General features: G+C 52.9%; 2 protein-coding genes across 5 annotated transcripts in view; both read right to left on the reverse strand.

Moving 5' to 3' along the window:
• Positions 1-6809, reverse strand: part of LOC115337831 (E3 ubiquitin-protein ligase RBBP6-like) — a 123287-nt gene extending 116478 nt beyond the window's left edge. Inside the window, exon 1 of the mRNA XM_041121673.1 lies at positions 6406-6809. The gene's annotated coding sequence lies outside the window, so the exon portion shown is untranslated. The remainder of the gene's footprint in view (positions 1-6405) is intronic.
• Positions 6810-7199: 390 nt separating this feature from the next.
• Positions 7200-13142, reverse strand: LOC115337832. 4 transcript variants are annotated; one of them, XM_030006252.1, is made up of 7 exons: positions 12746-13129; positions 10191-10262; positions 9652-9723; positions 9378-9449; positions 9179-9286; positions 7870-7977; positions 7200-7313 (listed from the first exon to the last, which is right to left on the reverse strand). In XM_030006252.1, exons 1-7 carry the CDS (start codon positions 12879-12881, stop codon positions 7237-7239), a joined length of 645 nt encoding a protein of 214 aa, XP_029862112.1. In that variant the 5' UTR covers positions 12882-13129; the 3' UTR covers positions 7200-7236. The 4 variants fall into 4 exon arrangements, with proteins under 4 accessions (XP_029862112.1, XP_029862114.1, XP_029862115.1 ...); XM_030006254.1 differs by lacking the exon at positions 12746-13129 and adding an exon at positions 10944-11046; XM_030006253.2 differs by having other exon boundaries at positions 7219-7307; positions 12746-13140.
• Between the last annotated feature and the right edge of the window lie 535 nt (positions 13143-13677).

Genomic DNA, 13677 nt, shown 5'->3' on the forward strand with positions numbered 1-13677 from the left:
GTTCCCAAAAGGCGGGTCTGTCTGTGCTGCCAGCCACAGCCCTGGGCAGGAGGAGCTGCGTGACGGGAGCCGGGCCGGCCCCTGGCAGGAGACAGGGCTCTGCCCCGGTCACACCGCCCGTGCTGAGCCCAGCACCCGGGGCCTTCCTCAGGCCTCGCCTTCCCCCAGGCGATGAGGAGGAGAGACGCCCTGTCCTGGCGTGGCCCAGAAGGAAGGACGGAGCCCCCGGCACTCTCCCCACGGGGGCTGGCCACCGGCCTTCGCTTCTGTCCCTGGGGCTCCCCAGTGCTGGCAGGCCCCACGGAGCTTCAGGGCCAGGCAGATGTCCAGGTGCCAGGGGCTCCTGGGGCTCGGGGCAGCTTTGGGCATCTCCGCAGCCGAGGTGCGGCTGCCCCTTTGCTTCTGCGGATGCGGTAGTTATTTGCCACCCCCTTAGCGGTTAAAACTGTTTCTCGGCATGGCACGTGGCCTGGACAGAAGCCCCTTCCCTGCTAGTCGGGAGGACTTCAGGGAAACAAGGAAGTCACAGCATGCACACAGGTATGAGGAAGGCGAAAAGGAGCCGTGTCAGGTTTTTTCTGCTTTTTCAGATCTGAGTTTAGACATTTGTGTGCACCCCAGCACCAAAGCCATGTCTTTCTCCTCCCAGCTGCACAGCTTTTCACCAGCGACAGTGAGTTGGGCTGAGCTGGCCTTCAGGATAACTCGGCTCCTTTCTTTTTTAATTGTGTGCCTGCACCTTCCCTTTTTTCCACCAAGGTCTTCTTTTCTCCCCCCTTCCCTCCCGCCCCCAGCTCTGTGCTCATTCAAAGATAATTGTGATTTGACTTTCTGGACAGGTCATCGAGTAGGTAGTTGCAGGATATATGTATAGGCTGGCCTATACCTCCAGAGCTGTAGGCTGAGCTAGTCTGTCTTTAAAGGCTAGACAGATACGGGCTATGGGTAGAGTTACTGTTTGCCGCTTATTATTTCTTTTGGGGTCCTGTGACAGTGATGGTAAGGTCGTCAGCCTGCAGCTCTGCAAAAACTACCACTGAAGGAGATTTGATGGTGGATGCTGTTCTGTGTGTTTCATTTCCAATGGTCATTTCACTGAGCTCGAATTCCTTCTGTGCCATCAGGTGATGGGGATCTTCTCGCACTGGTCTTCTGTTTCTGGAGCGTGCCCTGACAGCCTTTGTCATCCAGAGCTTTCGTGTCTGTTCCCAAGAGGAGTGATGGCCATGATGTGGAACGACTCCTGTGAGTAATGGCTTCGCCAGTAGGCTTGGATTTAATGAATCCCCATGGGCAAATGCATGTAGCAGGAGCTCGATCCAAGAATTTTGATGTTCTGACACTCCAGACTGAATTTGGAGGTGTTTCCTCACCCTTCTCCTCCTCCTCCTCCTCGTCCTCCTCCTCCTCCTTCTCCTCCTCCTCCTCTTCCATCTCCTTCCGCTCTTCCTCCCCCTCCTTTTCCCCCTCATCGTCATTCTCTTCCTTCTCCTCCTCCTCCTCCTCCTGTTCTTCCTCTGCCTCCTGTTCTTCTGCCTCCTTTTCTTCCTCCTCTTGTTCTTCGGCTGCCTTATCCTGTTCTCGTTTCTACTCGTCCTCCTTCTCCTTTTCTTTCTCCTCCCACTTTCTTCCTCCTCGTTCTTTCTTTATTCTCCTCCTCCTCCTTATCCTGTTCTTCCTCCTCTTCCTTCACCTCCTCTTCTTTCCTCTCGTCCTCATGTTCTTCTTCCTGTTCTTCCTCCTCCTCCTCCCCTTCTTCTCCAGCTTCTATTCCCCTTGTTCCTCCTCCTGTTCATTCTTTTCCTCCATTTTTTCCTCCTCTAGCACCTGTTCTTTCTCCTCCTCCCCTTCTCCTTCCTTCTTTTCCTTATTATGTCCCTCCTCATACTCCTCCTCTGCCTGCTCTTGTTCTTCCTGTTCTTCTTCTTCTTCCTCATGTTCTTCATCCTGCTCTTCCTACGGTTCGTCCTCCTCCTCCTCCTCTGCTTATTTTGCTTGACGTTTGCTGTTCCTTCATCTTCACTTCAAGCCTTATCCTCAAGACTCCATTTCCCTGTGTCTTTTTTTTTTTTTTTTTTTTTTATTTAAGAAGCAAAGCATGAAGGAATCAGGATAAAACCAAACCTCCTCATCTCAGGAACTTTTGCAGGCACAGATTTTGGAAATCATGACTCCTTACTACTCCTTTATCCTTTAAAAATGACATTAAATAACCTGACAAGAGGGTCCCATTTATAGCTTGAAATTAAGTTAGAAAATTCAGTGTCACTTTTTGGGCTAGGTTTTCAGCCAGTTTAAACTGCTTGATCAGAGTCAGAGATATGCTGATTGGCAGGAGCTGAAAAGCTCGCTGTCTGCATAAAACCATATAATGCTGTTAGCTGAATTTTTAAGCTTGTACTTTTTGTTTCATTAGCTAACAGTACATACAGACATACATATATATATATGGGCATATATACACAAAAAGAGAGACTATTTCAAGAGAATAAATTAATATCTCTGTAGCTTTATCATATTCCAACAAAACCTGTGTATCTTAGGAGATAGGAAGATTGCCTCCTGTCACTGGATTTTTACAAAATAGCGTTGGGACAAATATCCGTTCTCATAAAGAGTGAAAACACTTAGCACAAGTGCATGGAAATAAAAACGAGCATTTCAAAGTCCTCTGCAAGCATGGGCTGTTTTAGCTTTGGAATTTGCAGCATTCAGGATGTAAGGATGCTCAGAAGCTCCCTGCAGTTTTCACCACAGAGCTGATACTGGAGAGTAAGACTGCTCTCCCTGTGCCTGATACGAGAAGGTTGACTCAGAATTCCCAGCGCCCCACTACTACATGACTGTCCTTAAGGTTCCTTGTTTGTTTGTTTTTCCTGAGTAATGCTAACTTGGGGTTCTTAAGTGACCAGATCCAAACCCATAGGCAAAGGGATGTTTCTTATTTCTATTCGGTTGGCATGGGTTGCTCACAGGTGGGTAGGCAGCAGAGCACCCCTCCTGTGGGTTTGGGGTTGGCAGCACGAAGGCAAGAGACAAAAGGCAGGGAAGAAAGCAGGAACCAGAGTGTGGTGATGGCTACGCAGGGTTTTTAGCAACAGACCTGAGCTTCGTTTGGCTGTGCTTAGCACAGCCTGACATGTGTTAGTGCCTCATGCAAGTTAAGTACGTGGAGCTGCTTCAGGGGAGATGCCCCCAGCTGATAGAGGACATATGGACCTTGAAATCTTGTCTGCTCTGTGGGATTTTGGAACGTGCTGAAATGCTGTCTTTAATTGGGGATGAATGTAAACATTCGCTAGCGCATTGAAGTGCTTCCATAGTCAGCGTCACCAGTTCAAGGAAACGGAGATACTGAACTGTGTGTGACAAGGGGGAGAAAACGCTGTTGTTCATAACTCTCTGAGAAGCAGAAAACTGCAGGCTAGGGCATTGTGCCTTTCCGATTCGTGCCTGCTACAAAAGGTGTAAGCTTCTGTTACTGTAATAAAAAGCAGCCGTTGTTTCAGTTGCATGCATTGATAGCTACAGCAATTACAGAGTTGCTAACTGCCACGCTCTGACACCCAAAGCACAACAGACTTGTTCTGAAGGCTTTACACGAAGGTGCAACTTTTAAATATGGCACTCCTTGAAAACACGGCTTGTTCAATAGTGGGTGAACTTGTTCCTGATTGGCAAACTAAGGAGCCCAGTGAGGTCAGGCTGCCAAAAGCCGAGCGGGTGCTCTTGAAGAAAATGCCCATCGATTGTACATAGGCGAATACGGCATGTTTTTGAAAACCTGGTCCACAACCCACCACCGCTGTTTTAAAAGACCATTAACGCCATCATGAAGACAAATGCGTGGTGAATATTTGCACGCAATCTGCAGGTGCACAACACCTTCCCTGGGGAGAAGGGACATGCTATTAATAGCAACAACTTCTGTAAATGAGTCTCTGCCTGTTTTCAATGTCCCTGGGTAGGTGAGACATTGGCTGGGGACCTGCAGGAGCCCCCCAGCCCCTGGAGTGGTGGCTGGAGGACGGGTAGGTCAAAGGACCCTGATGGGAGCCCTGCAGGGCCTCGTCCGTTGGACCGACGGGCACCTTCCCTTGTCACACAGAGCATCTCATGGGCTGGAAAAGGGATGCTCTGGAGATGCTCTTCCCCTGCACTAGGGTCCCAGGGAAATGACGAGGCCTCACCAAGGAAGCTGTGTGGTCCATTTAACTCTCCCCCCCTCCAGCAAGGGTATGAAGGGCATTTAAATCAAGGGAACTTGTCTAGAGAATGAGGAAGCAGCTTTCCGGGCTGCAAGCGCACATTGCCAGCTCATGTCCAGCTTTTCATCCACCAGCGCACCCCCAGCTTACTCGCTGGCAGGGCAGCGTGGGAACAGAGTAGGCCTTGGGGCCGTGCAAGCAGCGTTCAGCAATAGCTAAAACATGGGTGTGCTACCAACACTGGTCTGGTCACACATCCAACACTCGGCACCGTATGTGCTGCTAGGAAGAAAATTAACTCCATCCCAGCCAAAAGCAGAACAGACAGGGTCTCTGTTATGGCTCAATAGCAGCTTTGTGCTGCTCTGCGTTTTATTTCTGGCTTTGCCTTACGTGGTGTATTTGGCATGCACACAATGGAGGGGCTGGGGCTGGTATTGCCCTACACAGCACCCCTGTCCTGTGCACTCCAGGACAAAGCTGGCACAGGGAGCAGAGGTGGGGATGGTGAGCTGTTAATGAGCCCCTTTGGTGCCTCTGTGGCTCAGAATGGAGCAGGACAGTCCCACCAGGGAAGCTGGGCTCCCCCAGCCTGTTGGTGGGTCCTATGCCCAGCTCCCTGCTTGCTGACACCGTGGGCATCCAGGTCCCTGTGTGCCCTCATAGGAAGTTCGCCCCAGGATTGGTGAATCCCTGGGTCTGCTGCCATTACGACCCGGACAATTGTGCTACTGATCTGTATTTATTGCTGTGCCATTATTCGGACATGAATGGTCGCTCCCTGAAGCTGTCCGTCAGGAGCCTGTCATCGTAGCCCAAACCCATACCCTGGCGGGGCTGGCTCAGGCCCTTGCAGGAGGGCCGGCGCGATGGGCTTGGGCCGCGGGCGGGTGGCTTCAATTCCTCTGGGGGCTCGAGGTCACTGGGCTGGTCCCGCAACACCCGGCTGGCTGAGTTGGACAGCCATGGGGGCCGGGGTGGAGGCGGGCGGGCCGGGCGGCTGTCCGGGCTGGCGGAGGCCCATTCCCTGGTGCTCTGTGGCAGGCGGGCCGGCTTTCCAGGCACAGGTGATGGCTCTTGCTGTCGGGTCCAGCTCTCCGGGCTGCTGGGGCGGCTGCTCAGGCTGTCCAGGCCCGAGGAGCAGCTGCTGGTGTCGGGCTGGGCTCGCGAAGCTGCGGAGAGGCGCCTGCGGAGAGAGGAGGCTGCTGAGGCCCCACCGCGGCCGTGGGCCTGGGCGGGTGTGAGGGCGCGGGGCAGCACACCCGTGGGGTGCGGGCACCCGGCTGCACGTGGGAGCTGTGGGCATGGAGAGCTCCGTGCAGAAAACGGGGCACCCCGCACCCCTCGCCTGGGGCTCTGCTCGCCTGCCCACGGCTCGTCTCCTCTCGGCCCTGACCATCCTGACCTGCCTGCTCTGCACGTGCCTGGAAGGAGACCTGCCCGCAACAGACCGAGGGGACCAAAGCTGGGCACAGCACTGCAGGGCCAGGAGAGCCTCCTGTTCGCCTTTCTCAGCGTGCCTGGCAGAGACCAGCACTCGGCTCCCCTGCCCGTCCCTGACCAGACAAGGGCACAGCCTCGGCTCTCTGTTCGGTGAGGTGCTCTCCATCCTCTCTTCAGAATACGTATCCAAAGAGATAATGTACCCCTGCACAGAAAAAAAGCCCTGCCTGTGCTGAGAACACGCACGCTGGCAGTGCTCAGGTGCAGATGGGACAGACTGACTCTCTTTCTCCAAAGCAAGGCCGAGAGCCGGGAAGGTTCCTCACCACGGTCTGAGCTGCTGGGACACCCTGGCCGAGGTGAACCTCTGGGATTTACGGCATCACCGAACAGGGCGATTTCTGCTGGTAGGTTCACTGGCAGGAAGATGTCACTATTGCGCTTCTCACTTTCTATGGCAATGTCATCCCTCGTTTTTCTTCCTGACCTTGCTCATCCTATGTCTGTCACTGGGTCTGCTCTTGTCGAGGCAGGGTCACTTTTAACTAACACTTGCCGCAGGAGGAAGGGGTTTCACAAAAGAGTGCCCATGAATCGAGAGGCCAGATAAAACATCTTACAGCAGAAATCTCAGTAGAGTTTGGCCAGTAACTGACTCGGCACTCCAGAATACCCTACCTCTAAATGCTTCATGGCTAATAGCAGCCATCTAATACAGAAGTTTGGCAAAAAACCCTCCCAACAAACAACTCACCGTTGTCTCTTCCTCCACAGACAGATCACACAACACAATATCATCCCAAACAGCACGGAGCCCAAGACCGCCACGGCACCTTCTATGCAGTAGTACCGGAAATCTTGAGGATCCATAGCATTTGTGTTTCTCTTGTCACCCACACCTGGAGGAACAATTCTGTGCATTAGTGTGTCCTGCACACTACTGGTAATCTCACAGGAGGTCTGACATGGCCCGGAAATGTTCGTTCTCACTTTGTTAGCATCTCTGCACCAGCGAACATGCTGGGGCTGCAATGTTTCCTTGGTTTCAGTAGAAGCAAAGGAAACTCCCAAAGCCGTTGCAAATCAATGCACTCTGGAGCCTCTCTTTCTCCTCAGAGCTTTGCTTACACTCTGGCATGGCCGTAATCCAGTTTTCCCAGTGTCACGGGTTTGCCCCCCCTTCTCGGCCACCCTTCACATTTGCACACAATTTCTTTTGCGCTCACCCACCTTCACTCTCCAAGGCTTGCTAGTGGTGCTGCCTGCAGGCTCTCTCTGACCCTTTGGGACAAGCTGTCCCACTGAACAGAACTCATGAGGCCAGATGGAGAGCGTGTGGGGGAGCGCAGCTGTTTGACCAATCGCCTCTTTGAGTGAGACAGACAAAAAGCATCCCTGCCTCAGGGAGTGCCAGCCCCAGCTCTCTCCCCAGCCCAGCACCCACACCCCGAGGGGATGGAGTCAGGCCCTCTCGGGAGACACCTCAACCTTGCTCTCCTGCTTCGCCTTTTCTCCAGCATGGCCACTGCTTGCATGCCCCCAGGTTTCAGGACTTGTCTTCCCCTTATGGCCCTCTGCAAGACTGCTAATTACCTGCATTCTTTGGAGAAAATTCATATCTCCTGGCGTGGTGGGCTTCTCCAGGGCTGGACAGCACTGCCACTGCCAAGAATCAGAGAAAGGTAAAGCCTCAGCATGGCTCAGGCACAGAAGATGCAGGAGGGTGGCACAGGTTCCCTCTAAGCCCATGCCCGATCCGTCAGTGAATCCCTTTGGACCTCAGTTCACAGGAGGGATCCCCCTCTGTTGTGCTTAGGGGGACTCGGGGCAAGCTCTGGGATGCAGGTATTGCAGGAGGCACATTCGATTAAGAGTCGTATTTCCCATCGTCTGCTGAGGGTGGTTCAGATGGCCTCACTCCCAAAACGGCAAAGTTCTGAAATTCCTGTGAACAGGGTGCGGTGGGAGGTGAGCATCTCACTGCATCCACAGAGGGTTACGAGTGAGCGTCTCTCTGGCACACCGATGGCAGTAACCTCCTCACCCCAGAGATGACAGTCATCCTCAGAGAGCCGTTCCTGGCTTCTTTTAGAACACTCACTCTGTACTAATAGTTTGGCTGCTGACAAGATGTGCAGTAGCGGGCACCAGGGGAAGAGGCTGCAGACACACAGTGATTTTGATTCATGACACTGGATGACTGAAGGACAGCAATTACCTGGCACGCCTGTTGATTGAATTGCCCCTGTTTTTTCATCAGAGACTGGCGCTGCGTGACTATCTCCTTCCTGAAACGCCTCCTTCTCCACAGTCTCGCGGTCCATCTCTTTAGAAAGAAAGTGGCTCAGTTTAATTAGAAGTAACCGTTCCTCATCAGGATCGTGGTATCTTCAGGAGGCAATACTTCTCAAAATACATTAATAACGCTTAGAAACAAAGCCTGGGCATTTGGGGATGCACCTAGTCACTAGTCCAAACGACGTGCCATTCATGGAGAAAAATTTAAGCGCTAGACACTTCCCAGTTTACCAGGAGACAGCAAATCCTGACCTGCCGAGAGACTAGGGGATTGCATGTGATCTTGTTCATGTTCCACTTAGTGCATTTCTGGCAAACTGCAAGATGATGGTAAATTACTTCCTTCAGAGAAGACAGGAAGATGCTGTAACCAGTTCAGCTGGGGAAAGAGTCCTTCTGAGAAGCACTTCCCATCCTACCAACTCCACCACATGGTATGGGTAACAGACACGCATGGTGGACTGAACCGCAAGCTCTTGCAACCATATTCTGGGCACTTTCACAAGTGGCAGCGAAGAGCCCACAGTCTCCCAAAACAAGAGGAAAACCACAACCACGTCATCTAGAACACAACTAGAAACAGACAGCCAAACCACCCGACACCGAATTCAGAGCCCTTCATTTTAGCTGCCTTCAAGTTAGGTGTCTGGCCTTCAGCTGGGTGTCCAGCTTTCACCCGTCCCTGACCCCGAGGTGTCACCGAGAGTCCTCAGACATCGAGGAGAACAATGGGGTTAGACCAGGCTGTGAAGCCGGGGTGCTCCCATCCTGGCCAGGGGATGCCTGCAGCCCAGGCAAAGTCTGCCGGTCTCAGTGACCCCAAGCTCCCGGCGCATCCTGTCCACCGGCCAAGGGCACTCTCCCCGCCAGCGACTGGCAGGGTGCTGGCCCTCTCATGGCTTATCAGGAATCAGCTCCTCAGCCAAGTCCCTCACACACTCAAGGTGTGAGCACCGCCAGTTCCTGCCAGCTGGATACCAACGTCTGCCCAGAACAGCTCTGGCCAGTAACGCTATAACTGGGGCAGCAGCCGTCCCTGGGGCTCAGCTGAACCACAACTGGCAGCAGAGACTCTGCACCATCTCTACAGCTCACCAGCACCTGCAAGGCGTGAAATTTGAGTGTCAGCGCAGTGAGGCTCTGATCGATCCCTTCCTGCTGCGTAGGCTACGGCTTGTCCATACATGCACCTGAAACCTCAGCTTCCCAAGTCTTCCGGTTATACCCACCACGTGCTGCTTTGTCCAATTCCTCCAGGATTTCCTTTAGGACTTCTGGTGACCGCTGGGAAGATTCTCCTATTTCAGCTTTAGCTTTATACTTTGCTCTTTGAGGACCTTAACAGAAAGTATAAAGTTAAATTTCTCAAGAATAACATACTGAAAACGAGCGCTTAGTCTGTGAAGTCAGTCAGGACTGACTACTCACCCCTGGGATGCCAGGTGAGCTCCAGCGCAGGACCCAGACGAGAAGCTGGAAAAGCCCTCCCTGTACCCACATCTGCAACCAAACACCCACGAGAAGTTCCCGTCATACATTGTGATATACACTGTCATACCGAACAGCAGAACATATAAGGGGATCGCATAGCAACACGGCACACACGATGCAGGCCTATATTCTCACACCTGCGAGAGACATCTTGCTCACATTTGGGCTTTGAGCTGGCAGCTCTCAAAGGAAGTAAAAAGCCATGACGTACCCGTGCGATCTCCCTGCGCGTCAGCCCTGGAACCCGGCTGGGAAGCTGGATATCCATTGCGTCCAGCCACGTCTGTAAACAAACAGAACAGGGAAGCTCCCGTGAAGTATTTCTATAGACTTCTTCAGATCTGAACAGCAATGAACGCAGTTCAAACACAGCATTGTGCCATAGCACTCGTCTCTCCCTGCCACTCAGGAGCACTGTGCAGACCGTTACTGGGTGCCTGGACCATGCCAGTTTAAAACAAACGATGCACAGAGCTGTGGGCAGAAAGGACTCCCCGGAGCTCACACCAGCTCTAAACTCAACCCCAACAAGCCCGCTGGCTTTGCAGCAGGCACTAGAAGCAGTGCAGGGTCAGAGAGGCTGTGAAAGAATGTTTTGCAAGGCAGAGCGCCCCAGGCCACGTCACTGAGCCTGACCCATTCCCTCTCTGCGCTCTTCTGCATCTCTAAGCATCGGCCAAGAAATTACTAACTTAAATTTCATATGAACAAATATTAAAACCTAAATGCCCGGTCATTCAAGTGACACACCTGTGGGGTTGCCCTGAGGCTCCCAGACAAGATCCGGCTGAGCAGTCGGGTGGCCATCGGCTACAGGCAGAGCTGTAATCAAGCACGTTTCCATTAGAGGCTGTGATCTACTTCTTTCTCAGTGACCTGCAGTCACTGGAGGGGGGTCAGGTAATGACGTGGGACCCAGACATGGGTGGAGATTTCCAAAGCTGCAAAGGGGCCTGGGGGACCTGGGTTCACCCGAGGAGAGCACTGCAGGGGCAGGAGCAGGAATGCTCCTGTTTTCCTGAGCAGACATCTCCCAAGGACGGACGTCCCCGAGGCTGAAAGCCAGGATCCAGCCGGGGAAGCGGCAGAGCCATGGCCCCGGGCACAGCTGTGACCAGCCCGGGGAAGAAGTGCTCCTGCAGGCTACTACCTGGCCCCTGCGGTGCTGCTCTGGCCCCGACATGCAGGCCAGGGGAAGGCTGCCCTGGGGCAGGGCAGCACAGGGCTGGCTCTAGGGATGGTTCCTCACCCCGCGGTGCTGCTCTCGGCCCCACCGTTCACCTGGAAAATGCCTCCGCAGCGGCTGCAGCCCCCTGCACCTCCCCGCGGGACATCTGCCTCCCGCTGCCCGTGGAGCTGGCCACGGCTCACCCGGCCCAGCCCGGCCCCGCTGCTCTCACAGCCCTGCCACACCACGACCCCAGCCCCGCCGTCACCCCGAGGTGTGGTGGGTGCTGCGCCACGCTGCCAGGGCTGGGTGCTGGCCCTCGCCTGCCCGCCTACCTAATCCCCGCGCTTGCCACGGAGCAGCCCCGACAACCCAGGCTTGCAGGGACACCACGAAGAGGATAAGGAGGCAGGCGGGGGTCATGGCCCCCCACGCCTGCACCATGCCGCTGCTGCTGCTACTGCTGCCGCCGCTGCTGCTGGCACTGCTGGAGCGGTGCCCGTGGCACAGCACTGCACATCACGGCGTGGCACAGCGGGGCTCTGTGACCTCACAGTCCGGCCTTCCCACCGCGGCCATGGCCCTGGGGCACTGCCCCTCCCCACCATGTGTTGAGGTTTTGGACTTAGATGAAACTAAGACCCCTTCAGCATCCTAGCTCTCTGCACATCAGCACGCGCCCTGCCATCCTCAGGCGCTTTTGGCTACAGCTGCTTCTGTGCTTGCTGTTTGGCCACTGCTCTTCTGTGGATTTCTCTCTGCCTCGGAGTCTGAGGACAATTATGTGGGATCCTCTGGGCTGAGGGGAGGGGAAAAAAAGAAATCCATATTATTTCCTATATGTAAATGCTACTGAGGCTACGGGCTGGCCAGACTTGTATGGAGAGCTTTAAACTAGGTTTAGTCGGGGAGGAGGAGGAGGAAAAGCAAGAACAGGAAGAACAGGAGAAGGACTAAAAGATCTTTCCTTTCCCACAGTGTTGCATATAAGGGGACTCATACAGCATCACTTGCCATCTAGTCAGTGAGAAGAAGTCCAATTCCTGTAAGCAGCTGCAGGTTGGTACCCACCAGCATTGGGTACGTGATGCAGATAATTCAGCAGCCTGCTGAATGATTGTGAATTGATTTTCACAATCTTTTGGTAAAAAACAAGCAAAATAAGCTTAGCGAGTCAGGAGGTAAACTCAAGCGTTAATTTCACGTACGAGCAAGAAATTGGTAACTATGGGGAAATGGTGTTCAAGGGTGCGGATAAGACGGTGGAAAACACAGCTTCAAGAAGTCATTCATCTTACTGTCTTCGCTAACAACCCTAGAGTCCAGCATTATGGGGCCCATCTCTGCAACAGGGGCTATTTCCAATTTGAGCTGCTCTTCAATAGCAAATGGGAGGCTACAAATTGCCTCCCACGGGTGGAACTGCACCATCAGGAATCCTGCTGTACAACTGCCAGATAAAGTGACTTCAAAAGCTGGAGGTGGGAATCCAATTCCAGTTAAAAAAAAAAAAAAAATAGATCTTATCACTACTGCAATTCTTGATGTCCTCTGTTCATACCTGGAACATTTTATGTACCTACATCTCTTAACCACACTAGAGAACACGCTGAGGTAGGAAGGGTTGCATATGTAGCTCATCGAGTCTAAACCACAGCTGCCTTTAAGGATGTATGGCCTCCCTTTAGCTTTCATTGTGCAGAACAATCCCTAGTGTCACGCTGATGCAGCCTGCTTTATTTCTGAGTGTAACAAGCCCTCAAATCCCAGATTTGTGGTTTCATAAGCACAATTCTGCTGGATCAGTCAGTTCAAGAGAAAACAGACTGCCTAGCAAGTATCAAAAGTTCCCAGGAAAGGATTAATCTGAGAACTTGGGAAGCCGTCTGACCCTGGATGGGGAAGTCCCTGAATCGGATGGGACAAAGACAGGCAACAGGACGTTCTCTAGTCTCACGAGGCCGAGCTGTGTGCTGAAGAAAGGGCACTGTGACATGAGCTTCTGGTGGAGTCCTTGGTACTACAGGAATGGCCCCCCCAGATCTCAGTTCAGGGATTTACTCAGTTTCAACCCCACCACGCCTCGTATCGGCAACGGCAAGACAGTGGATCTCAAGTAAAGGCAATGGGCTCTCACCCCGATCCAGATCCACAGTGGTCCGTCTTCTACGTAGCCTGTGCAGGCCCATCCCTGTGAGCTGGGACTTCTCTGGCCCAAGGCTCAGCCTGCAGCTCTTCCTCGAGAAAGCAGTCCCAGCAGCTCTCATCATCATTCTTCACAGGCACCAGTTCCACAGTGGACGTCGGGCAGACTGACGCCTAGAACAAAACTTGCTGGGGAGGATGCTGCCTTCAGACTTCTCCTTTTCTTGGAGGCTGATGTACCTGGACTGAACAACAGGGATAAGCCAAAAAGTAGTCAGTGTCCTTGCACTAACAAAATCACACAAGAGCCCAAAGCCAGATGCCTTCCCTGCTCTCAGTCCCACCTGTTCAACAGCTCAAAACCTTCCCAAAGCAGACAAATCAGCCCACCAGATAAGGCAGGAAGCCACACACCAGCCAAAAACATTGACCCCACGCCAACCAAAGGCACAGGCAGAACCAAGCAAGAACCTCACAGGCAACCTTTGCACCGAGTTTGAGCTAGAACCACAGAGCTAGCACAGGGCTACAGCAACCACCACTGCCAAACACGGCCGAAACTGTCAATGACATTGCATTGTTACATGTGTCCTATTGAGATGCTTCTGCCTTTCGCTCCGACATTGCATTCTTTAGTACAGGAATAGGCGCCTGGTTCATCTTCTACTTAACAGGTTACTAGATTATTCAGCTATCCAAAACAGAGGGAGTGAGAGAGTGTCCTGGGTTCAGCTGCGATAGAGTTAATTCTCACAGGACAGAGAGAAAGAGAGAAATGCAGATGAACTAAACTACAAAAGAGTATCATTGACTACAAAGCAAAAGACCCAGAGACCAGCTGTTGCTTTTACAGGGACAAAAGCAGATGCAGGAAGAAGTACACGGAAGTGTTTGCAGGTGAAAACCTAGCACAGGACTAAAGAT

The sequence above is a fragment of the Aquila chrysaetos genome (assembly GCF_900496995.4).
Source record: "Aquila chrysaetos chrysaetos chromosome W unlocalized genomic scaffold, bAquChr1.4 W_unloc_7, whole genome shotgun sequence".
NCBI lineage: Eukaryota > Metazoa > Chordata > Aves > Accipitriformes > Accipitridae > Aquila > Aquila chrysaetos.

Excerpts from the sequence above, each read along its gene's own strand:
- LOC115337832 (XM_030006252.1), bottom strand. The coding sequence starts at position 12,881 with ATGATGATGAGAGCTGCTGGGACTGCTTTCTCGAGGAAGAGCTGCAGG. Across the intron at positions 9,724-10,190 it reads GCCTCAGGGCAACCCCACAG|ACGTGGCTGGACGCAATGGA; the intron begins GTGTGTCACTTG and ends GTTTGTTTACAG. Across the intron at positions 7,314-7,869 it reads TCAATCAACAGGCGTGCCAG|TGGCAGTGCTGTCCAGCCCT; the intron begins GTAATTGCTGTC and ends GATTCTTGGCAG.